This window comes from Abramis brama (assembly GCF_963993115.1).
Source record: "Abramis brama genome assembly, chromosome: 7".
NCBI lineage: Eukaryota > Metazoa > Chordata > Actinopteri > Cypriniformes > Leuciscidae > Abramis > Abramis brama.
Window position 1 is genome coordinate 16,156,198 of NC_139969.1, and position 26,870 is coordinate 16,183,067.

At 37.5% G+C, this 26,870-nt stretch overlaps 1 protein-coding gene across 3 annotated transcripts in view; it reads left to right on the forward strand.

Annotated features, from left to right (window-relative positions):
* Positions 1–454: 454 nt before the first annotated feature.
* tnn (tenascin N) overlaps positions 455–26,870 on the forward strand; it is a 29,967-nt gene continuing 3,551 nt past the window's right edge. Inside the window, exons 1-10 of one of the 3 annotated variants that reach the window (XM_084118725.1) lie at positions 455–588; positions 5,066–5,455; positions 6,073–6,447; positions 11,063–11,326; positions 12,292–12,474; positions 12,586–12,675; positions 19,287–19,550; positions 21,796–22,059; positions 23,363–23,626; positions 23,948–24,078. In XM_084118725.1, coding sequence (XP_083974851.1) covers positions 5,071–5,455; positions 6,073–6,447; positions 11,063–11,326; positions 12,292–12,474; positions 12,586–12,675; positions 19,287–19,550; positions 21,796–22,059; positions 23,363–23,626; positions 23,948–24,078 — 2,220 coding nt within the window. In that variant the 5' untranslated portion in view covers positions 455–588; positions 5,066–5,070. The remainder of the gene's footprint in view (positions 589–5,065; positions 5,456–6,072; positions 6,448–11,062; positions 11,327–12,291; positions 12,475–12,585; positions 12,676–19,286; positions 19,551–21,795; positions 22,060–23,362; positions 23,627–23,947; positions 24,079–26,870) is intronic. The other 2 variants (XM_084118726.1, XM_084118727.1) reach the window with 2 other exon arrangements.

The following is a 26,870-nucleotide window of genomic DNA, read 5'->3' on the forward strand; positions in this document are numbered from 1 at the left end:
AGATTAGGAATCAATTTCCATTTGTAAAGTTATACAAGTTTTGGAATCAGGAGGAAAGAATTTGTGGAAAGAACACATACAAATATTGCTCTATTGCGCCATGTAGTTTGGTGCTGTATTTAAGCTCAGGACTATGTTGAATTTGGCTCTACATGTCTGTCAGAAGCTATATATCACAATTCCTGGAAAATAGATTGATTAGCACTGCTACTGTAAGAAAAGCTCTGAAATAAAAAGCACTCATCAAAATTTACCTGCGAGGGATGGTGGTATGCAACTATGCATGGAGCGCTCTTGTTAAGTTTGTATTTAATGAAATAAGTTCCAGACAATGTTCAACATTACCTCCCTCTTTCAGTTCTGTCCTCTATGGTTGAGTTTTGGAGGTAGCCACACCCAGGCTGGCCATTGGCTCAGTGCTGCAATGAGGACATTTAAACAGTTTGAAGGCAGTGAGCTCGAGGACTTCCCGGGACATTGCTGGACAGGAGGGCCCTGAATGTCTCGTCTGAGCTTGTAAACAGGTGCTTGCAGTAACAGGCGTCAGTCAGTGAGCAGGGATATTACTGTGGCAGGGAATATTCTGGGGTAAGGCATCTGCAGCTTCATTATTGCATGTGCATGAACTTCTCACTTTTTTTTACAGAATTTTTACAAAATTTGATTATTGACATCAAATTATGTTATGGTGTTATGTTTTTTATTTATTTTAATTTCCCAATTCTTGAATATTTAACCTACACTGTAAACATGTTTTTTGACAGATAATCTAAAATGTACTTTATGATCAAATCTAAATAACCTAGTATTATTCAAGTTAAAAACATTTTTTTTAAATGTCTGAATCACATTAAGTAATTTATATTTAATAGTCGTATCTGAAACAGAACTAAACAGAACTAATATAGTGCAATCTAAATTTTAAATTTTCTTTTCTATTTTTGTAATTGCTAAATGTCCATGCTCGGTAAAGAACCATTGCCAAATATATCCTTTTTAGATAAATATACTGAAAGCACTGACATTGATTCATATTTTGTCATATGGGACAATAATCTCTGGTTTAAAAGTACAAACAGCTTCATTTAAATAAAAAGTGCTCAATTAAAGCCTTAAAATGACCGGATGATACATAAATCTTGTACAGCAATGGGGTTCCCAGTCTTGACAAGATAACATATGTGTCCCAATGGACAATGCCTAGTGGAAAAACGTGTTTGAAGTCAGGTGCTTGGCAGCACGGTTTGTAAATGAAAGCCTTTTTTTTTAGTGGTTTTAAATAATTTATTTAAAAATATTTGATATTACTTTGCAATGGGTATTGGTACACTATTTGTCACTATTTTTCTTTTGAAACCTTCCTACTTGCCATAACAGAAAAAAATATGGTTGTCATATAAGGCTGTATTTCCTGCTCATTCCATCTGTAAGTTTTTTTTTTCTTTTTTTTGAGGCATATGCGTTAACTTAACCTATTCAGACCCCACTTTTACACAAGATCTAAGCAACATCCCCCTCGTCTGCCAGATTAGGAGGAAAGGCTACTGTGTTGGCTTCAGGTATTATCAGAAGCCCAGATCAGATGAACAGCAGATGTTGCACGCAGCCCACTGGAGTTTTACTATATGCTGCCCGCACATTACACATTACAGGCTAACAAAATCAGTTTTGGGCATCTGAAAGATCCTCTAAGGCTGCTGTGGTTTCATTCCCCAGTGGTTCACATACTGAGGAGAGGAAATGAGTCTGTACCTAGACTTAAGCTTAATTGCTTTCAGCTCTCATCAGCTGAAAATCACTAGTGCTGGATGTTTGCGGCTCACAGTCTGCACTCCTCACCTCTCCGCCTCTTCTGTCTCTGCATCGGTAAGCCCTGAATCTCCTGCCTAATGGTGCAACTGGGGCTCTGCTTCAGATGCAGTGGAACAGACTGTCTTTGTCTTCTTCCTAATGTGTCTCAGGAGAGGAGAGGGCATGGCACGGCACAGTCTGGCTCTCTGTTTTCCCGCCTTCTACCTCACTCAATTTATTCCCCTCTCAGAATGTGATTTATGCTGTTCACAGTCTGTTCGTATGCCTTATTGCTTGTAGGTCTTTGCACTTGTAGTTCCTAAAAGCCATGAATAAGTCCCAGTCAAAGTATTGAAAGATTATGTTTTGACTTGGTGTCGAGATCCAAGAGAAAACAGCCAACGGCCACTTAGCTGCCTGCATCTCTTCTATGTCTTGAACCAGGCTCTTTTAAGCATCCTTTCCACTATTGCTGTAGCAGGGATTTCATTGGGCACGGCTTGCTGAATTGTTCACTGGGTATAGAAAAGAAATGTTCAGACATTACTGTGTCCAATTGGACATCAACTTGTAAAACTCAAGGAGATTCTTGAATGTTCTACACTGCACAAAAAAAGGCCTAAAATAAGACATAACTTTTGAATTATTATTATTATCATTATTATATTTTTCTAGTTTTAACAGTCTGTTCCTCTATATATAAAATCATGCATTGGCCAGTTACATGCAAAATGTGGGCAAAAAGTATTTTGTGGTTTTTGCAGTGCGATTTGTATTGTCTGTTCAGTTACTGTGATAGAAACAGAGCATCTTATTTAGTGTGTTTATGTATGTGCATGCAGACTAACATCCCCTCCTGTAGCTGTGGAAGAAGAAAGTTGGCAGGCTTTTCCAGTGTCCTTTCCAAGATAAATAAAAGAGCAAAAAGAAACTGCGCACAAGAAATAAAAGCCTCTGACAGAAAGCAATAAACGAGACCCTCAAAGGGCCTTGCAGCTCTAGCATGTGTGTGGTGTCTGGGCCTGTGATGTGGGCTACGGCAGGACGGTCATGGACCTCACCACTCCATGCTTCAGTATTGCACCATCCAATCTAATTAGCATCAGGGAGTCCTTCAGATGATAGAGAGATTCTCCTGCCTGTTTGAGTTCAGTGTTAAGTGTTTAAATATTACCCAGTGAGTCGAGTATTGTTATTTTGATATATCAATTAGAAGGGATAATGCAGAGTGAAATACTTTGATCCAGTATGAGTCACAGATGTGAATGTCTTTGAATCTAGCCTACATAAAAACACATGTTAAACCAACATTATTCCTCTAAATAGTAACACATTTCTCAACAGACTGTAACAAACTATTTCATATGAACTGTGTTGCTGATTTGTTATGTGGTTACTGTTGTAGGATAATTGTTTTGCTCTGTGTGAACATTTTGTTTGTGCTATTGATGTTGTTTTTGAAGTTGGACTATTGGACATATACAGTTGGGTTGCATTGGCAAGAATATATTGGCTGGACAAGACATTTTGTATTTAGTGAATGATTCATTGCTTTACCTGTTTTTTAAGGTTATTATTTGGAAATTGATGAACCCAAAATGGCCGTTAGAAGTCTTCTCAGACTAATGCAATGGAATGGTTGTCCACATCTGCAAAAGAGAATCTGTCAAAAACAACAGCCGCCAGCACTGTTTTCTTCTCAGTTGGTTGATCCGTACGGCATGAGCTCCAGATTTTTCTGTGCTTCTGTTCACATTTCTATCTGGGTCCTGAGGGAGTCCTCTGTCTCCTCATTTCAGCATTTCTGCCATTCCACATCTGCTTCTGGACTTTGATGTGTGTTGATCCGTGTTTATATTTAAGCGCCACATTTACAAAGATCCTCTTAATGGTCCAAAACAATGAATATGGTGTGGAATGAATAAGTAACAAATTCAAAAACGTGGTGCTGAATTTTTAAGCCATTTGTCATGTTCTGTTTATTGCAGTGTTATGATTGATAAAAGGACATAATTCAAATCCATAAAGGAAAAGTGCATATAGATATTAATCGGTTGTTGTCACAGGTTATGCAGTGTCAGTGAAACTATCTGGCTGTAAAAGCAGAGTAGATGGCTGTCATTTAAGGTCCTGTAGGCTCACAGGGGCCCTTGCCTTTGCATTGCATAATGGCTAGATATGTCTCATCTTCTATGGGTATTTATGATTTTTTTTTACTCAAGTTCTATATGCTGTCTATCTACAGCAATCAGATGCATGTAAATAATATTTTTGATTTATATTTTAATTTTTTATGTATATTTTTATTATATATATAATATATTATATATGTAATATATTATATATGTTTAATATATATGTTTATTGTATAGGCCTATATGTATATGTAATATATTATATATATAATACATATGTTTTATTATATGTAATAAACAGAAAATCAGTTATTTGAATATTTTTATATATATTAAAAAATTCAAATAACTGATTTTTTTGTTTGAATTATATTATGTAATTTTTAAATAGTTTTATATCAGATTATTTATAGAAGAATGCTGTCATTTATCAAGTAATTTATAAAGATCTGCCGTATACATTTACTTATAATTAACTTAGTATAGTAGTAAAGTATACTTAGGATAGTATAAACTATGATCAGTCTTTTGAGAGAAAACCCTTTTTTCCACATCAAGATTCCCAGACCACACAAGATTCACATACTTACTGTAAATGAATTACATTAACTTAGGGCCCTGCTTTCCGCTGGTTCCTAGGAGAGGAAAGTTATTTTAATTCATATTTTAGTTTTAAAGCAAACAAGTCCCTGGTGGCTCTTTTGAAGCATGGGTTTTCTCTTCTGTAAAACATCCTACTTTGCAGAGATGTATTAAAAGGTTTGAATGACATAATTGTCATGGGGATTACATCATTTAGTTTGAAGTGTTCTCTGCTCCCAGAAGCCCTTGTGGTTGTGGATGTGCAATTAATGGTTTTGATGGAATGTGCTTGGCAAACATAAGGTCTGCCCAGTTCCTAGTAGGATCAGACATCTGTAACACTGGCCTTGTAAAACAGATTTCGCTCCATTAAACATAATGTGATGTCTTGCGCATTGATTTTCATGTGTGTAGCATGCAAATCAAGCTCCTTACTGGAAGGTGAGACCGCAAACCATAAGGAAAGTTTGATATTTTGAGAAAGAAATGCTTGTAAATTCAACCACACAATCATCATAAGATTCTCCAAGAGTTCATGTCTTTTTACTCTCTCTTAGAAACCATGATTGTTAGATTCAACCGGCTGAAGAGAGGTCTCTTTCTTCTGGGGACGCTTTTTACCTTGTCCCAACTTGTGCTGTCCGAGGAGGTGCTTCCAGCAGAGAAAGAAGTCACATTCAGCCATGTCTACAGGATTGACTCTGGTTGTAAGCAGAATTCTCAAGTGGGACAACTTTCCCAGGACCAGGCCTCAGAAGGACAGTTAGTCACAGTGGATGGAGAGAATGACATTGTCTTCAAGCACAACATACGGCTACAGCCGGCTGGTTGTGGATGTGCTGACTCTGAGGATTTCAAAGCCCTGTTGTACCGTGTAAATGGCCTGGAGGAGGAGGTCACGTACCTAAAAGGCCAATGCGCTCAGGGCTGCTGCAAAGGAGGGTCAGGTATTAGTATACTAACGATTATTCCCTGATTGTAAGAAACTTAAGATCCAGCTACTTGGATTGGTACCAAAAATGTATGTCAATTTTATTTAGTTAGCAATGCATAGTTGAAAGTTTTAGTGCATAATGACAAAAGTGCAAAATGAATTGTCTATGTGTCCCTTATCACATGCGACACCCCAGCCTTTCTTTCTAATTACATACAGTATCTGTTACTGTAATATAGACTAACTTTGGATGTGATCAGTTACATTAGACGAGAATGATCAGAAACTTCACTCTGGCACCTTCGATTAAAAATAATACTACTACAAATAATAGCAGAGATGTATGTCATTTTTAATTTAGAATACAGAATTTTAAGTTAGAATGCATTGAATTTTCAAATTTGAATTTAGAATTTTTGAAGGCAGTACCATTAAACTTTATATAACCCCAATGTAGTATGAATATAATCTGGACGTAACTACACTCGTCATGTTGTCATAATCATGTGTGAATCATGTGAATATTCTCTCTATTTTGTTACTCTCTGCTCCGTTCTCCACTTCAGATATAAATGCACTGGTAGTAAGACTTCATATCTTCAATATGTTAAGAGTATTCTCCTCTGCTAGGTGTGGACACCAGCTGCAGTGGGCATGGCACGTACCAGCATGACTCTTGCAGTTGTAAGTGTAACCCAGGCTGGGAGGGTCCAGACTGCTCCATCTCATCCTGCCCTGATGAATGCAATGATAATGGCCGCTGTGTTGACGGACGCTGCGTCTGCTATGAAGGCTACACCGGCCATGACTGCAGCCAGCTCACGTGCCCCAACGACTGCAAAGATAAAGGCCACTGTGTGGATGGCAAATGTGTGTGCTTTAGTGGATTCACAGGAGAAGACTGCAGTGTCGCGACCTGTCCGAATGACTGCATAGGTAATGGACGCTGCGTGGATGGACAGTGCATCTGCGATGAGGGATTCTTTGGAATCGACTGCTCCACGGGTAAGTTTGTCTTCAGTGTGAAAATGTGAAGTGGGTTTACAGAATTTTTTTTTAATGATTTGAGTGTCCCACCTTGTAGGTAGAGGCTATTTACACTAACTCCGCCCTCTATTGTCTGACTGAGCCAGACAAAATTACAAAAGAAATCCTGCTGATAACAGGAGCAGTGGTGTGGAGAGTGAGGTTAGTGGCATTAGCTTTTGATGCGACTGACACGAGTTTGAATCTGCCGCATATCAGCTCAAAGAGGCATTAATTTTAAATAAAAATTAAGAAAAGATTTGAAAATTGTAAATAAAGGGGAATAAAGTGTTTAACGGATAGGGTTAGGTATAGGTGTAGAAGACTGCTTTAGGGATACTGTCCTAATAAAGCAGCATCTATTTATGATTTTAATAAATGCAGTCATACACTGAATATGTTGTTATAATGCATACTGTAAAATCATATACTACAATACACTGCGGAGAAAATAGTATCTGCCACTATTTGCACTATACCTATAAAGAGCGTTTAACTACTATTTACACTTATTGCAAAGAAAATACTGCTATTTTCACTTAGTGAACAGACTAATAAGAGTCATTCTCTTTCTAATCAGAATACCCTGATTACAGATGCACAGGTTCTTTTTAGTGAAGAATTCACTAAAAAGAACCTGTTCATAAGTCATTCATTCAGAATTTGGACTACTGTGGTCATGCTTTTTGCTATATTTACCTACATGTAAAAATAAATCTTAGATTAATTATGCTGAAAAAATAATTGTATATGTTTGGCTTACTTACTATTCTCAAGTTCTGGCAACTTACAACACAAATAATGCATCTCAATTAGGTTTTTCTAATAAAAGAAATCTACAATATACTTTTTGAGTTGAACCAACAAGCACCACACATGAGTTAGATCAATGCAAATCAATGCATTTCTTTTTAAAAACATAATATAATTTAAATATAATATAATCAGAAACTTTGAGTACTAAAATTCATACTTAGGCTATATATAGTATATGCTTTATTTGAGAGGATTCTTCAAGATTACAAAGTAAGGGGCAACTTTTCTAGTTCAAGCTTTGACATTGTGCAAACTTTACAATTTACAGCTACTCCCATACTTTTCAAATAAACGCTTATATAAGAGCTAATTGAACACTTTGAGGTAGTTCATTTGCTCGTATTAACTCTCTTTTTCAGTCTCCTGCTGCAAGAAAAGGTAAAAGATAGGCCTCATTAGCACAAGGGAATTGTTTTTCATCAATCCTTTTCTGTTTCATGCGTTTCGCCCTCAGACCTTCAGATAAAAGTGGAGTGCCTCAGAGTTGGAATGCATGGATAGATAAGTTGAGTTTCAAAAAATATTAGCCATGGCCAGAGCCTTGGGGTGTGACACATCATCTGTGTTAACACTTCTGAAATGGCTTCTTAGGGGAGTTAGGGCACAGTGTGATTTACTCCAAGAATGATAATAGTAAGGAGTTAAAAGCAAGCACTGCAAACTAGTCAAACAGATCAATTTAGCTGTTACATTCTCATGATCTTGACACTAATTGGCTTTGGAATATAACTTGAGGGTTTCAGCTGTCCATAACTTGTCTGAAAGATTTTCCATATCTAATGCTATAGGGAAGGGAACTGCCATTGTTAATAAACCACACTCGTTCGTGCATATATGAGATGTCTGACTTGTAAAATCTTATGAGGATTCTTGGATGATGCTTTAAAAGTTATACCATGTACACCAGAAGCAATAAAACATATAAGGGTTATTATATTAAGAGGTATTTATTAGGGTTTGAAAGCCAGTTGTTTTAATACCCAAAACAATGTCCAAAATTATTTGTATAGGCCTACATCTAAATTCCCATTATATCATGCGTCTGGTAGAATGGAGTAAACAGAAATGTGTGAATATGACATGTTTTGGTATAACACTTAATATTCCTTTTAAAACTAAAACAAACAAGTTTGGGTTTGGTAATATTTTATGATTTTTTTTTTTCTTTTCTTTAAAGAAGTATTTTATGCTCACCAAGGCTGCATTTATTTGATCAAAATACAAAAATACAATACAAAAGAATTGTGAAAAATTATTACAATTTAAAGCCATTACACAGGCAGCCTTCAGTGTCACATGATCCTACAAAAATCATTCGAATATGCTTATTTGAGGATAAAGAAATATTTATTATTATTATTGATGTTGAAAACAGTTGTGCTGCTTAATATTTTTGTGAATGCTTTTTTGAGGATTTTTTGATTAATAGAAAGTTCAAAAATACAGCATTTATTTAAAAGAGGAATTGATCAATTTAAGTCGTGCTTGCTGAATAAAAGTATTAATTTATTAAAAAAAACATCAACAACAGCAAAAAATTTGAACGGTAGTGTACTGTATAAATAAAGAAATTTGGGTTGCAGGCCTAGACGTATGGACGTATAGACGTGTATGAAAAACAGAGAAAACACCATGAAACGATTCTACGTTAATTGTAAATTTGGTCGATCATCTAAAAGATCAGCGTGGCAACTTTGTTCTGACCACAATGAGTCTAGTGGGTTTTGGTGGATGTCTTAATGGCAAATCAACAACACAGTGTAGATGCTGATTAGATTTAGATTTTCCTTCTATGGAAACATCTGCTGCTGCCACAGGCTTAGACACTGCATAAAAAGTCAAATAAAAGTAAAAAAGTGAAAGTAAAGTAAATGCCAAGTATGGTAACCCATACAAGCTAGTGTACACACATTAAGAGCAGTGAGTAGAGAACACACACACTGCAAACTGTGGACACACACACGGAGCAGTGGGCAGTCATTATTGTTGTGGCGCTCTGGGAGCGAATGGGATATTGAGTATCGGACCCACAACTTTCAGGTTACCAGTTTGACTCTCTAACCATTAAGGCCTCTACTGCCCAATTTCACAATAAATTTATATGTTGTGACATATTTTTTTTTAAATATCTATTACAGATCACAATAAAATGCAATTAAAATGGCATTTATGGTTATTTAAAAGTACTTTAAGCATCAGACTGATGCTGCTTTGGCTAGAAGAACCACCACTGTTGATTTATGCTAGTGTGTCCAAGTCCAAACAAAACTGTGTTATAATTGTAATTTAATGGCTTTGGTTATCCCTTACAATCAATCAGTGGGAACATGCATTTCCGGCACTTATGCTTTCTTTCCAGCTGGCTGATGATAATTAATTAGTTCTGCTGGCCTTTTGGGATATTATTTACGGGTGAAATTGTTACTGGAAAACCCTGGAGAGAATGGCAAGAATTGCCATATTAACTGCCACTGGATGGAAAGGCTCCTGCAGAATTGAAGGAAAACATTTGACTTCCTGCCCCCTCTCCATGTTGAACAATGTCCAAACCTGCTGTTCATTCTTTCCTGGGTAATGCGGTCTCCACAGCACCCTTTTCTCCCCCTCATGGAGTTCCCTGATGTCTTTCCCCCTCCCACAGTGTTTCCTTAAATCCACCATCTCCTTTAAGTTTTCCCCTTAAGCCGGTGGGTAATGTGTTAATGGAAACTTCGCTCCCTGGGCTGCTGACAGTCTGTCTGACTCTGGGGCTCCTGGATTGTTACTGGTCTGGGACCTTCCTCTTTTCTTCCTGATGTGCAGTTTTGTTCAAATCCATACTTATTGATGGAGGCCTAAAACCACAAAGTTACCAAAGTGAAAATGTAAGATCTCCCAAAAATAGCCAGCTAAGATGTTCAGTAAACCTCAGGATCACCTGGTATTTGGCAAGATGAGCTGCAAAAATGTGAACAAGCTTAAGAAATGAAAGAAGAGAACTGGGTAAAAGTCAAAGTCATTATTTTCTCACCTTCACGTCGTTCCAAATTTGTATGACTTTCTTTCTTCTGTGGGACACAAATGGAGAATTTCCAAAGAATAGTTTGGCCACTCTTTTAAATATAATGAAAGAGAATGGGGACTAGGGCTATCAAGCTCTAAAATGGCAACAAAAAAAAGCACCATAAATGTATCATGAAAGTGGCCCATATGACTCAGGGTACAAGTCTTTTGCAGTTTGTGTGATGAACAAATCAAAATGTACTTAAATTATTCAATGAAAAGCTGTCCTTGGTGTATACTTGAGAGAAGTAGCAATGTCTTAATCATGAATTAGTTGTTCTTTTAAGTCGGATCATTTTAATGAATCAGTTGATCTAAATGGTCTGAATGATTTGTTCATGAATCGGAATGATCTGATTCATCAGTTTAGCACACTGACTATGAGCCTGTAAAAATTTAAAGTAGGTTTTAGTCTTTCTACTTGATTTAATTTTTAATTCAGAGTAACTAATTGTTACTACTTTGTTTCTTTGTTTTAATATATATTTTTTTTAAATTACTTGCAAGTAAAAGTGAATTTTATTTTCTAAGTGGAAATTGTTTCAAAGTAAATCCTACACTCATTTTTGTTTCAGATGGGGAAGATTCTCAGTAAATAGTGACTTATTTCGGTCTGTTATTTTTTGGTGAACAAATCTTTTAATAAACCGGACCACATTGCATAGACCCCAATGTCATCTGATGTAAAATAATGCTTATAAACTCCCAGTGGTGACAGCATTGTTTCATACTTCAGTTCTAGGACCAAAAGGCCTCCGTCTGATCAAAGTCACAGATGTATCTCTGCTGGTGGAGTGGGAGTCTGTAAGAGGAGCCGAATACTACATCCTGTCCTACTATCCAAAGGGAGACGAGGGAGCCATTAAAGAGGTCCAGGTGGAAAACACGAAAAACTCCTACCTAATCACAGGACTCAGACCCGGAGTCACGTACATAGTGCAGGTGTACGCTGTCATCAGGGGCATTAACAGTGATTCTGATGAGATAGTGACTACAACCGGTAAGAATGATGGCTTAAAATGCTACAGAGATACTTGTAATCATGCAGTATTAGGGGGTTTATTTATTTATTTACAGCTTAAAATAGATTTTATGTCTCCGATGCCTTGTAAACAAAAGAAATGGGGGTATTTGTGTTAACCGTAATGCCAGATGTAACTAAGCTTGTAGAGTTCAATGAATAGCCAAGAACACATTTTCATGGAAATGAATGTCTGCAGTTGTGTAACAATGGGATGTGCACTACAGCATTTTGATGTGGTCAGTTGTACATTCTCTAACAGCACATTAGACTCCCATGAGAAAGTGCTGATCACATGGAGATGATGACAAAGATGAATGGTCAGCATGGGACATTGTCAATCACTGGTTAACAAAGAGTTGGAATGTCTGAAAGCATTTTCTTCACAGAGATGAAAAGGACCAACTCAGTCTGATGTGGTAGAATACTAGGCTGTAACTCATTTCTGTCATCCGGTGGCAGAATGTCCAGGACGGATGCTTGTAAGAAGAGTACTGGAGACATCAATTCAAAAATATGAAAGAAATGGCAATTGATTGCCATTCATTTGTTACCTAAAAGTGTCACTGCAGAATCACTGTTCTTCAAGAAAAATCAGTGTTCTTCACTGATTAATTAATAAAAATGAATTTTATATTAATATTTGCTAAAACAATTAATTATATGTAACATATAAAATTTTATTAGCATTTAATAACATTAATTTAATAACAAATTCATTTTGGTAACTCCCCATTGTTTTGATTTCTCCTAAGAAAAAAAATATTCATGGACAAATACATTCAGAGAATAGGGTAATTCTACAATTCTACTGTTAAACAAAATGAGTGTAAAGTGTAAAGTTAAAGGCTACTGTCATATTGCGCAGTGAAACATAAACAAAAATCACTTTAAGCTGTTTACTGTGCATAACATATATTGCCTCGATCTGCTTTTCTGTTCAGAGGTCTCTGGTATTGAAGGAATAAAGGTGGTGGGCCAGACAGAGGACTCTATCCAGGTGGACTGGAAGAACCCTGCGATCGCTGTGGACTACTTCAAATTGACCCATTCTAGCCCTGATGGTCAGGGAGGACAGGAGAACGTGGCAATGAGCCAGGAGGCCAAAACCAAGCACACCATTGTAGGTCAGTCTGCTGCAATGCATCCATCTACTATCATGGGTCCCTGAGCTTCAGACAGAGTATGTTGAATTCAGTGGCTGTGCTGTGAAAACAACATGAATGTGTGTTTTTCAGGCCTCAACCCAGGAACAGAATATCAGATAGGTGTACAAGTGATCAAAGGTGAAATTGAAAGCAAGCCATCGTATGCCACAGGGGTCACAGGTCAGTAATGTGCCTCGTTGCAATGCATTAAGTGGAAAATAAATTGTATGAGCTGCGACTTTTGTTTTTCTCTCATAGTGGGGACTTTTCATTGACTTCTATAACATTTTTAAATCCCCTAAACCCAAAACAGAATCCTTTTTTTTTCTTTTTTTTTCTTTTTCTGCAAGGCTTAAGGTCATTCTTTTTTATTATACAACATTAATATTTAATATGTTTATTAACCCGCATCATTGTCACATTATATATGATTTCACATTTTATTATTATTGTCGGTACAAAAGGTCAAACCTGATCTTTGTCTGTATAGAAAATACAACTTTAAAAGAAAGAAAGAAATTAAGGAAGCGAAAAATAAAAGAGACAAACAGATGCAGAAATCAGATTATTGTTCTGATGTTGATGCTAGAGATATAAATCTTTACCACAACAATCTTTTAATGGAGGGAGTCCTTTCATGCTTTACTCTCAGAAAATATTTTCTTCTGAAAGGGTTCAGTGTCCAATGGTAGTTAAAATCTTTACAGCCCAGTGCGCAAGACAGATATTTTCCTTGTCACCATAAATCAATTAAATTGCTTCCTTGACTGAAAAAACAACAAATCCATTTTATTATTTTACCCAGGGCTATTGAAATGTGGCAGTTCTAACATTTCTTGCTCTGAAAAAATACACATGTCCAAAACCAACAAATATTCATGAAGAAACCTAGAGGCATCGGGTTCTGTATTATTATAGGTATCTTAGTGGTTGGAGCTGTAGATATTTAAAAGGTAGTGATCCAGTATGCTTTAGAGCTGATAGTCTGCCAACAATGAGATCCTTATACTAACCAAACCTGTCAAATGATGTGGAAATAAATTAGTATTGTGGTCTGTAAATCCCCAATGATGTATAATGAAAATAAGTCTTTTAAAAATGTGATTTGTGCATGTCTGTGCCTTTTGGAAATGTTGTAGAATAATTCTGATGGACTGCTCATATAATATTCTCCTTATTAAAATGTCAATTAGCCATAGCCCTTAAATCATTAAAAGGCATTTTTCATGTTTTAGCATTAAATTTCATAGCCTAAATGCTTGGACTAATATTTATAGCTTTTTAGGAGCTGTAATATTCCCTGTTTAATATTTATGCAACAGTGCTTTTGGCCCAATAATAAGATCATCCCTTCAGATTTATGGTTAAAGACACAAAATTATGGTTGCAAAGAAAACTTATCATACATAACCACAGTTACGTTCATGGTGCGTCTTTAATATGTCAAATGTAGGGCAGGGAAATGCTAGATTTTCTTTTCAACATCTGTATCTTTGAATTATTGCTGTAAGCATAAATATAGTTTACTTTGTCAGGCTGTTTACCTATGGGAATTCAGCTCTTACCCAAAGGTGCTTAAGATAGATAAATTAGCTGTTAGAGTTTGCCAAGTCTCATAGTCAGCTGATCTAACCCGATCTCATGAAATGCGTCTCAAGTATGCTTTGTATTTATTGTGCAATTTATACGCAAGTTTTTACGTGCATATTATACGCACTGTAAACCCATTGGGCAGGATTAGTGGTGTGGGGTACATGCGTATTACACGCCATAAAGTGCGTATCATATGCGCCCGAAAACTGTGTATCATATGCACATAAAAACTAATTTTCGCATATAATTTGCAAGATAAATACAAAGCATACTAGAGACGCATTTCATGAGATCAGGCTGGCTGATCAGTCCAAAGGATGTATGTAGGGCTGTCTGAGGAGGCAAGTGTGGTGATAATTGACGGTAGGCTACATAAATAAAGCAAAATATGAAATCAAATAGTGGTCAAATAAGAGATTGTAACAGAAATACAGGCACACAGCTGTCTACTACAGGGGTGTTCAATTAAAGTTCCTAGAGGTCTGGCCTCTATGGCCTCGTTTACACTGTCAGTGAAATGTGACCCAATTCCGATTTTTTGCTCATGTGACACAGATCGGATGTGTTCTATGACCGTGTAAACGGGAAAAAAACGCATGCATTCGGATATTTCGAGATCGGTTTCAGACCTCGTTCATATCTGGAAATAAATCCGATATAAATTAGATATGTTCCAATGCGACTGTCATGTAAACAAAGATTTTCTGAGGCATTAGGCTACGTATCCACGGTTTAATGACGAGAGCAACCCTGACGCGTATCTGCAAAGGGATGGATGGCCCGACAAAACGTTGTTTTGTCATAGGAGAGGAATGTGGACAAACGTTGACAAAACATATCAAAGGTTGGCTTGTTCATCCTAAAATTTCAGACACACTGCTCCTCGTTAAAGCCAGCCACAATATGCTCCCACCAGTCCTGAGATCTCTCTCGCACACAATAACTGAAGCATATGCGCAGGCTGCAATAATGGCCCTTTTCGTCCTCCTCCGCCTCAAAATCATGGTGATGTTTGGCAAACTTCGCATATATCGCAAAGCTAGCATCAATCATATTTCGCATTCGTCCATCTGTGCAAGAACCCCCTTTAAGCATGTGCGATGATGTTTTAGATAGTATGTCAAGTGTAAACGCATGAATCTGATATCCGTCACAATTGAAAGAACGTGTAAATGGACGGTCAAAAAAATCGGATATAGGCAACAAATCAGAATTGGGCATTAAGACCTGCAGTGTAAACAAGGCCTATATTTCCTGCGCAGTGGCAGTCCAATCAATCAATCAATCAATTAATCGTTTCTGTCATCAATTACTCACCCTCATGCTGTTCCAAACTTGTATGAGTTTCTTTCTTCTGTTGAACACAAAATAAGTATTTTGAAGAATATGGGTAACCAAACAGGCCCAATGCCCCATTGACTTCCATATACCTGGGCCTGTTTAGTTACCGACATTCTTCAAAATATCTTCTTTTGTGTTCAGCAGAAGAAAGAAATTCATACAGGTTTGGAACAACATGAGAGTGAGTAGATAGAAGCATACTGCTTCTTCAGGCTATTTGATCCCTGTCAGGTAGCTAAAACCTGACCTCATATTAGTCCTACAGCGCTAATCCCTTCCAAGCAAAGATAATTTACTTTACACAGTCGGAGTGTTGCCTAAAAAGTTGCTGGACACTTTAGCTCTGTGTTGGATTTTTAGAATATTGGCTCAGAATGATTGTATATTGGTAGTAATAGGCTTCTAGAAGACATAGTTTGGGTGTTATTCAGAGCCGGCGCAAGCAGAGTAATGAAAGTGGGCGATGACGTAACACAAAGTTACCCCAGCTAGAACATCAAATGTGGCCCATTCACGTATTTGCTGGACCGTAAACAAACCTGTCGCTACTACAACTATGAAACTAAAGCTACTGAACAAATACAGATGGCAGAGCTTTGAATACTAAAACAAAAGGAAAATTGCCTAGGCCAACATATTTGAAATTTTGACTCTTTGATATCCATGAAATTGACACGTTTTAAACCACCATATATAAGTGTCTTAGATACACAATTTCATTAGTTTAACCATGAAAACAGACAAGTTACCATGATACCACCAACACCAAAAGTAATTTATTGTGTCTGCTTTACTATGAAACAGACACTCATTGTGATGTGTTTAACAGATGTATATTTTTATGTTTGAACAACCTGAAGTGCGGCCGGGGACAAACTATAACAATACAGCGAAATAGTCAGCTAACTAAGACCAGTTACCTAGCCCTCTAAACATGAAAAAATAAATCATCATACCTTTAGATTACTCAGAAGAGCTGTGTTATTTGTGCCATAGGACGTTTGTAGGTTAATGTCTCAAATGTGGCAATCAAAATGTGACTTTGAAAAACAGACTGTCCTCAGCCAAAATGTTGCTATAGTAGCCTAATATTAATGCTAGAAAGCCTATGCACATGGCAATTGTGATTTTTCTTTAAATAGTCTATTCTATTTCGTCATTAAAATCTCATCCATCTTGAGTGAGGGGGCAGGCTAGTCTGGGTGAGCTCCAGCCCAGGTGTTATTGCACGTTTAATATTTGATTTCTGTTGCACATACCTAATCTGAGCCTCAACAAGATTCTCATTTTCAAAAAGTGCTCGGGTTGGTGTGAATTTAATACTGTGCCTTTAAATTTACGGTAGCACTACATCCTTTAAGTCTGTTCCTGACAGCTACAGCAGCTATTAGAGGGGCCTCCAGTAGACAGGGTTTTCCCTCTGCTCAGCAACTTATGAATTACAGCACCAGATACTCCCACACTTAGTCTCACCAAACCGTAGGAACAGGAAATGGTTTTTCAATGCTTCTTCATGGACATGACATATTTTGTGCATGTGCATCACAGTGTATATTATTCTTCTTGTCATCCAATGGAATGTAGGGCGACCATACTCTTTAATGTAGAATTCCTTATGTTTTACAACTGAAGCTTTCAGACTGACCTGAGAATGAACAGTGAAATTTATAGATCTGATTGTGGAGGAAAGCCCCCCACCCCCCCCCCCCCCCCCCAACTTAAAAAACGGGTTTCTTTTAGCATCAATGACTTGAACAGCACTGTTGAGTTGTTTTTTTTATTTATTCCTGGGAACCATAGACAAACAACTTTTAAATTAAATGAAAGGTCTGCCTCTATAAAAAGAATCAAATTGCTCTATAGGGGATGTTTCTTCTACAATTGAAGACATTCAATCAGCCGCAGACTTTTGTACTACCCTGAAATCAACGTGTCCTCACCTCCTCCATAACAATCAAGTGTAGTTATGCCACCACAAGGGAGTTTAATGCATCATTTGTTCAGTGGAAAGAATCATTGGATTGGACTGCTTCAAAGAACTTAATGTCCTGGGGTAAGCAAGACCTCACATCTTGATCTGCACTACTTTAAAGCTTTATTTACCAGGAAGGGCTTTCAAAATCATTAAAACAAATGGTTCAGGTGTTTGTTTTCTCTTGAGCAAGGCTATCTAAAAAGCAATCTATTTTAACTTCACAAAACTTTCTCTAATAAAAGACATTACCAAAACCAATTTGCATAGTGTACCTATATATGGTATAAGGACAAATTCAACGCTACCTCGCAAATTTGTTCAAGTGAGGTTGTATGAATTTGTACGAATTAGCCACCTCGAAAAATTCGTACAAATTGCCTTGCCTTTATTAAAGCTATATTTTAATTCTATTACATAACACAGGCACATCGTAACTATTAGATGCACTACAGTAGTTTACAAAAGCATGCTATTAGGAGTTCTATACTTATATTCAGTGTATTCATCACAGTATGAGCTTCTTTTCTTATATGCGGTGCTAAATGCAATGCAGATGAAATGAATGCACTCACAAGTCATTGAATAATCGCGTCGTTTTCTGTTCATCATTTTGCATTGCAATGTATCTTCACAACGTATCTACAATGCACATCTTGAAATAGACATGAATTCTGCCCTGATTGTCATGATGGATAGAAAAGTGCTTTCAGCTTATTTGCTCTCCCCTGCTGTACCTTGGCCTGGAAGCTTGATATGTGTCCAGAGATGTCCAGTTTGGCTCAATCCCTCTGGCCACATGCTGTTTTATAAAGCACATTCTGTAATATAAGAAATAACACAGAAAAGAGCTGCTTGGCACACAACGTGGTTTATGAGTGGTTGTTTGTGTAATGAGATATTGACTAGGTAATTTTGCAGTATCATGAAGTTTTCAAGGTCTCACTAATGCGTTTAGCATTGGTATTGTCTGCTGTCCAGTGTAAGGTGTTGTTTTGTATTCTGGTCCATGTCTTAAACCCAGACGAGTCAAACATGATAAGCCCACCTTGGCAATCAGAGAGCATAAAATGAGACCTGTGGATTCTAGCAATCTTGGAAGGCATCAGGAATCAGTTTCCATGATGCGGATACATTCGGCTAACCCTGCCACAGTCACAGAACGGTAACCTAAATGATGATTGCTTTTCCTTGTCTCCTCACTTCCTCCATTGCATTGCATGGACACTCTCTTAGTTCCAGTGAAACTGCTCACAAATGCTTACCGCACTGCCTATATGACCCTGTGCACATCCTCAGCTCTTCAGGTCTTGATAATTGAGAATCCATAAGCCTGATGAAATACAAAAACAGCATCTTGTTCCTGCAAGTACTTTCCCTTGCATACAAAATACCACAAGTTTGCCATCTATTAATGAATTCACGAAGAATCAAATCACTGTAAAAATGTTTTGTCAGGTAACTGCAAAATCCATGTAGTATGGGGGTGTGGGAAGTAAATGTATCATGTTTAAAGTAAATTTATCAACAAAAAAAATAATAATAATTTTATACATATTTAAATATCAAATATTTTATTTAAACATTATTCATTAAAATACTTAAAAATAATTTAATAATAAAATAAAATGTATGCAACAAAAAATACAGAGAATTTATATAAAATAATATAAGAGTAATTAGTAGGCTACATTAATCATAAATATTTCATGTAAATATTATTGTTTTTATTTAATTTCTTTTTATTGTGTGCAAGATTGTTTAAATATTGTTTAAATATTTTTGCTGGACAAAATACTAATTTAGAAAATGTTTTCTCTTTTATTGGTGCAACAAGTGTTGAATTTTCTTTTATCTGAATGCCTTGACTTATCTTATATAACAGACATTGATGCCCCAACCAATCTGGCAACCAGGGAGGTGACAGAGAACTCCGCAACTGTGACGTGGGATGGTGTTCGTGCTGAGATCGATGGCTACACGCTGACTTACAGCTCTGCAGAGGGCACCAGCCAAGAAATGAAAGTGGGAGCGGACGCTACGTCTTACCAGCTGACCTCTCTGAAGCCAGGAGTCCTGTACACAGTGTTCCTCTGGGCCTATAAGGGCTCTCGTTCCAGTAGAAAGAGCATGACTAAGGCCGAGACGGGTAAGCTCTTCACCTTCTGGGTGAGGATTTTGGGCTTTACCCTCTGTTTTTATTTCCTCATCTCAAGCATTCCCTCAAGGGATCTTGGCTTTGATCTTTCTAGTTTCTCAGTGGATGGAAGAGTGGCATTCTCATTCTCAGATGTTCATTGCTTTCATGTGCATCTAAGCAGTCATTTCGTTGCTTGATTTTATTTCCTTTGACAGAGCTTTTGTCTATCCAACATGGCCTTTGCATTTATTCCTAGCAGAAAACATTTACATTTGTGCATTTAGCAGACGCACAGTACAGATTTTATCTTTATGTATGTTATCTGGGAATCAGTGTTGCAAGCAGCAGCAACTTACCAGTTTTCAACCGCATATTGTGGAGCCATCATTTTCTAGTATTTTCCATTTTCCATAAGACGAAGCATCATTAACACATATAGAAGTGATGTTTTTTCAGCTCTTTTAAACTGCCAACCCTGTAATAATAAGACTCCTTCATAGCAATTCAAGTTTAAAAGCGAGAATAAGAAAGTTATTTCTCCAGTGGGTGCTGCTGTAGACGGTAAACCAGATGGTCTAAGTGCATTAGCAGCTGACATTCAGTCAGGAAACACAACCTAAACAGAAGCACTTGGATATATAACAAATGTACCCATGCGTATCCTCTGTCGGGTTTCCATAACCATTTATCACTGTTCACATTACAGCATCTAAAGAGCATTAGAAGAAATCTGTGCACTATAGTGTGAGCCTCATTGTCTATTTCTGTTTACATTGAGTTTATATGAAAGGCTGATACAGCCTTTAACAAGTGGAATATCTAAGGTTTTGCTTACAGGAATCAGGGAATCTAAAGTTTTGATTATTTTGTAGGAAATGTTGCTTATAGTAGCTGGTGCCTGAACTTACAAATGACAGCGTTTCATAATGTTTGCTTCTGCAGCTGACTTAATTAGCTTCAGATATTTTAATATGTAATGTAGTAATGCAGATTTTATGTTAATACATATCATATATTAGTGCATTAGCATCTCTGTTGATTGCACAATAATTCACCCATCACTCCTCTCGAAACATGTTTGCTCTTTGCAAATGTTAATTCACACAGAGCATGTTTTATCTACCCTATTTTACAATGATTTGTATTTTTTATTGTGTTACTGCTTCACTTTAATGTGTAAATCTTCAAATTAAATGCAAAGTATCAATCAGGTTAACAATTTTGAGGTAGTCAAACAGTAGCTTTTTATTGTCATTGTTCAGGAACGATTAGTTCACATTTTAATAATGTGGATTGGATTGGAGGTTACTGAAATGACAAAACAAACAAAAAAAAAAGAATAATAACAGCATAAAAATGATAAATATTATATATACATATTCATACTATGCTGTCACATTTCATAAAAGGAGTGTTAATTGACCAGTTATTTATTGTGCTCACACAACAACACAGACAGAAAAGCAGTGCTTGCAAGAAATTCTTGTTAGTTTTGATACATTATTTGTTTAAATTCCCATAAGCATTCATACAAGACATTGTGAATAATGATGAATTGCAACGTTCTAACAGAACCTGCTGGCCGCATTAATCAAGCTGAACACTAATTTGAGAAAATTGCACTTTTCATAAGCACAGGGCATTTCCAAATTACACTAATGAAAGTCATTTATTTTCACTCAATGTTTTAAAGAAGCAACTAGCATCAGATAAGATAAAAACTTTACCAAGATCAATAAACTTTCAAATTAAGTCAAACTGTGATGGGAAATAATATCAATTGCTATCTGCATTAGGATTGGGCCGATAGACGATGTCATCGTCCATCGCGATGGCTGACAGACATCACGATGTTGAGCTGGCATCGCGATCCATTGAATCTGGCAGTTATGTCACGTCACTGTACATTCGGTCCTTAGTGGTCAGCTGCTGCAGAGCGTGCCAAAATCGAAATTGCTGATGAGATGTAGAGGAAACTATCTATAAATATCTAAAATATCTACCCCCCTACTTCCCGATGTCATCATCGTCCATCGCGATGTTTCACTGTAGACATCGTCTGATGCCAAATTGGTAGACATCGCCCAACCCTAATCTGCATCCTGCATCCTAGATCCTTTACCCTCTTCATGGTTCAGTGATGCATTCCTTTACATGGATATACATTGTCTTCTCCTCTGCTGCACTGCCTATATCTGCATGGCTTTAATGCAGCAATGTGGTGCATTAACCTGTTGTACAAATGGCTTTTTAGACATAGATGCTCCTACTAACCTCATGACCAAGGAGGTGACAGAGGACTCGGCGTTGGTGACGTGGGACAGGGTGCAGGCTGACATTGATGGCTACATGCTGAGCTACAGCTCTATAGATGGCTTCAGTCAGGAGGTTCGAGTAGGAGCTGACAGCACCTCCTACAGTTTCACTGGTCTGAAGCCTGGAGTTCTCTACACAGTCTATGTCTGGGCCATCAAGGGCCCTCGCTCTAGCAAAAAGAGCTCAACAGAAGCATTAACAGGTTTTTGAACTGTATCTTCCCAGACGGCTCATGCAAACTAACACAGTGTTCTCTGTTTTGGACCGTTTATCTGTTTGCAGAAATAATGCTTTAAATAAGACCCTTCAGTGTTACCCTCCCTAAATTTCAGTTATTGTGCTGTACTCAGACAGGTAGCCTTATGTTTCTACAGATACATTGTTCAATCATGCATGGCTCAAGTGTAGAAATGTGCATTAAAAGTGATATGTCATTTTTTTAAACGTTGTCCATTCAGAATTGAATTTTAAAATAATTAGAATTGAGGAAACAAACTGGATGCAGAATTGCAATTTGATTATGAAAGTAAAGAAGTTGAGTTAAAATTAATTGAAATTCAAAGAAATTCATATAACTGTGTAGAATGTTTAGAAAGCCTTGACGGTTGAAGATAGATAGATAGATAGATAGATAGATAGATAGATAGATAGATAGATAGATAGATAGATAGATAGATAGATAGATAGATGGATGGATGGATGGATGGATGGATGGATGGATGGATGGATGGATGGATGGATGGATGGATGGATGGATGGATGGATAGATGGATGATGGATGGATGTTTGGGAAACCTGCTTGAAAACAATAACTATTTTTGCAATTCTGTTTGGTGCCACTAGTGGTGAAGAATGACATGCTTCACCTTTAATCAAATGTGTTAACGGTTAATTTAGAATTACATACTAACTTCTTGATCAAAGAAAAGAGAGACATCTGTGTTACAATCAAAATTCTGGCCAAATGAGAAGAAACTACAGCACCCCCTACAGGTTTACTAGTTTATGTCCTGGTTGCCGTGATTTTGAAAAGTAAGGCATGTTCCTGGATCAACATCTTTTGTTGATCCTGGAACAACATTCCTGTCTAAAAACATAGCCATAACTCTATTCCTACCCCTAAACCTAACCCTACCCATAACTTATCCCTAAAATTGGTAAATAAGAATGGTGTAGAAGCCCCTAACCCTTGTTGTAAGCCTAAACTTGACATTAACTGTAAACCTATCCCTCAAATCTGACTGATTGATTGGAATGTTGATCCATGAACATGTTCTATTTGGTTCACCTTTAAGTCCTATACTCGTTGACAAACATATAGAATGTACATAGATGTCTTCTCTTTTTAAGTACTTCACACAACAAAACCTTTTCATTTCTTTTATATCTTTCACTGTTCAACTCTTAATCTTGAGCTAAATCCCAGAAAATGGAAAAATAACTGAAGCAGACCAATGGAAGTACTTCCTTGAAGCATTAACACTGTTGTACAAATGGCTTTTTAGATATAGACGCTCCTACTAACCTCTCAACCCGAGAGGTGACAGAGGACTCGGCGTTGGTGACGTGGGACAGGGTGCAGGCTGACATTGATGGCTACATGCTGAGCTACAGCTCTATAGATGGCTTCGGTCAGGAGGTTCGAGTAGGAGCTGACAGCACCTCCTACAGTTTCACTGGTCTGAAGCCTGGAGTTCTCTACACAGTCTATGTCTGGGCTGTGAAAGGCTCTCGCTCTAGCAGAAAAGCCACAACAGAAGCTGAAACAGGTTATTTGATTCATGCAGGCAGCGTGGCTCTGTGCCTGTGCTTTCGTCTTCTGCCTAAAAATGTCAAATGAAGCATGACGAAGGTCTTTGCTAAGGTCTTGTCTCAGCAGTAGTGATAACTGAATTAATTCAGCACAGAAAGCTTAAAGAGGAAGAATCCATAATTTTTCAGCACTAACTGGAAGGCTAACTCTCATAGTTATAAGGAGAGACATTTCTCATCTATTAAGAGCTCATTTAGAATGAGTTGTTTTCTCATGACCATTTCCAGACACACAATGTCGACTTCATTTAACCAAGCACTTTTTTGTTGATCTGCAGAGATTGATGCACCCAAGAATCTCAAAGCCATTGATGTTCAGACTGAAACCTCCACTATTACATGGAAAGCTCCTCAGGCTAATATTGATGGCTACATCCTGACCTACAGGGCTGAGGATGGCAGTATGCAGGTTTGCTCTACACACAAACATGTTCAATTGCATACTGTATCCGTTTAATGGTAACACTTTACAAGGTAATTATACGTTAAGATTAACATGAACTAACAATAAACAACATGCATGAAAAAAAAACTGCATGAATTAATATAGGTTACTGTTAATTTCTTAATTTAGGCCTACTTATAGTTCTTTTACTATATACAGTATGTATATGTGTATATATGTATATGTGTATATATATATATATATATGTGTGTATATATATATATGTGTGTGTGTGTGTGTGTGTGTGTGTGTATATATGTATATGTGTGTGTGTATATATATATATATATATATATATGTGTATATATATGTATATATATGTACGTATATGTGTGTGTGTGAGTGCTCTACTGGCAGCCCAAGAAAGCAGGAGATGGCTGATGAGGGTGAAGAGGATTTACAACCTGAACCCTCACAGCCACCCTGTCCCCGCGTATGATGAGTTATGAGTGTTATGGAACACGCTCAGCGAGGCTTTGCTGCCATAGTAGCACGTGATGGAAGAGACTGCTCGTGGCAGACTTTATGAACGGTTTCTTTCCAGCCATAACGCTTCAACTCCCGTGAGCCTTCCATTCCTGCCCGATCTATACAACGAGATTGAAAAGGCATGGAAGAACCTGTGTTCAACATGCATCCATGGCCATCAGTGAGCAAACTACGCTGATATTACGGGGATGCACGAACATGGGTATGTGTCGATGCCTCAATTGACGAGGTTCACGAACTATCTTGCAATTGCAGAGGCATCGACACTAAGTGCTCTGGCCCTGCCTTGTAAACAAACATTGCGCTTAAATGGCAGGGCATACACGATAGTGGGTCCGGCTGGTGATGCCTTGCACACAATGGCTGTGCTGCACACAATGGCTGTGCTGCAAGCATACCACGCTGATCTGCTGAAAGATTTGGACCAAGGTCGGGAGTTAATAAGCGCTATGCTGGAGAGAACTCAGGATTGCCCATCTCTATGATCCGGTTTGTGAGTGAGCTAGTGCACTCTCTTTTTTGAGAGACTCTGTTTAGGAAACAGACAGGTTGTTGGCAAGACTAGGTCAGTAAATTTGATCAGGTCAGCCTCCCTGGTGGCATGTGGGGTGGACTTTACAGTATGTTCCCCTCAGAAAGTGACTGGACGGGACTCCTTTTGGACCCCCTGGCCATTTTCCCTTAACTCTTTAGAACCTGAAGCTAAAATAGATGTTTTTCATACATTTTAATTTTTTTTGACTGTGAAATTCTAAAACAATGTGCTATCTTCATGTGCAAGGTGTCATCTTTTTCAGACCATTTTGTGACCATTACTGTGTGGTGAGTTTGTAAAAAGAATTTAAATAGAAAGAAATAAAAAAAACAAGAATAAATTTACTGATTTTTATTTCGAAAAAAAGAGAAAAATCACGAATGAAAGAAACTAACACTTTAAAGTTGAAAAGTGAACTATAATACATATATACAAGTCTTTTTTTGTGACATTGGGTTGCACGGTTTTCATTTTGGACACTTTTTTTCATACACGGACACACATGCATGCATAGGCACATGAAAGAGTAAAGGCCATCCGCCTCCCAAGTTTAAATAAAAATCATCCCAATCCCCTCTTCTGCTGTCTACCACTTCTTTCGCCATGTATTTGTTCGTTTCTTTTATTATTTTATGCAATCCAAAACACTCTAACCTGCCGCGCTTCGTATCTCTGTTCAAATCCTTCCTTCCCGCTCTGCCAGAAAGCTGCTGTCAGTTGCTGATGGAAAGCATGAAATTAAGCCGTATATTGCTGAAAAGTGCATGTTGTCTACTGTCAGGGGCAATTTGAATGGTTTTGATCGTGCAAATGGTTAAAGAGTTACAGTAAAATGAATACAGCTTTCTGGTATGTGTCGGCCACGACACAGTCGGTTTAAAAGGGTTAAAGGAACCCCTTCCATGGAAGCTGTTGATTCCAAGGCTTTGAGCGGCCTTGGTAGGCCTTCCTTTGTTCGGAGGCCACTTTGAGGCTTATAGCTTGGGCAGTGACAGTAGGGAATAATGAATAGTATGTGACCCAAAGGGGGAGTGTTTCTTAACATTTTCTGTGAAATAACTGCCATTTCTGACAGTTTCTGTCACAAGCCATAATTGGCATGCACTCCCCTCAGCATGGTGGGATTGTATATCGTTCCCCATAGCGTCCCTTTCAAAAGGGAACGTCTAGGTTACGACTGTAATGTTACGACTGTTCAGCAGGTTATGCCTGTTGAACAGTCCTTTCAGACAATAAGTGGATGACATGTTCTCTAGGCGCCCCTTTTATACTTCTGGGTCACACTAGTAGTGACGTCATAGGCTGTTGCTGGTCAATATCGATTGCCGTGATTGGATAGCTTTTCAGACACCGATTCACGTGGAGGGCGTTCCCCCATAGCATCATCGACACAGTGTCTCGTTCCCTGTTCTCATTTCTTATATTATTATCAAAGTTGAAAAAAGTTGTGCTGCTTAATATTTTTGTGGAAACCGTGAAACATTTTTGGATTATTCGATTAATAGTTAAAATCCCACTTAATTTGATTAAAAGTTCAAAAGAACAGCATTTATTTGAATTTGAAACCAAACTTTTTTGTAAATGTCTTTACTGTCACTTTTGATCAGTTTAATGCATCCTTGCTGAATAAAAGTATTAATTTCTTAATTTCCCTCAAACTTTTAAACAGTAGTGAATGTATTTTATTTTAATATGAAATAAATGCTGTAATAAACTGATGTAAAAAGTAAAT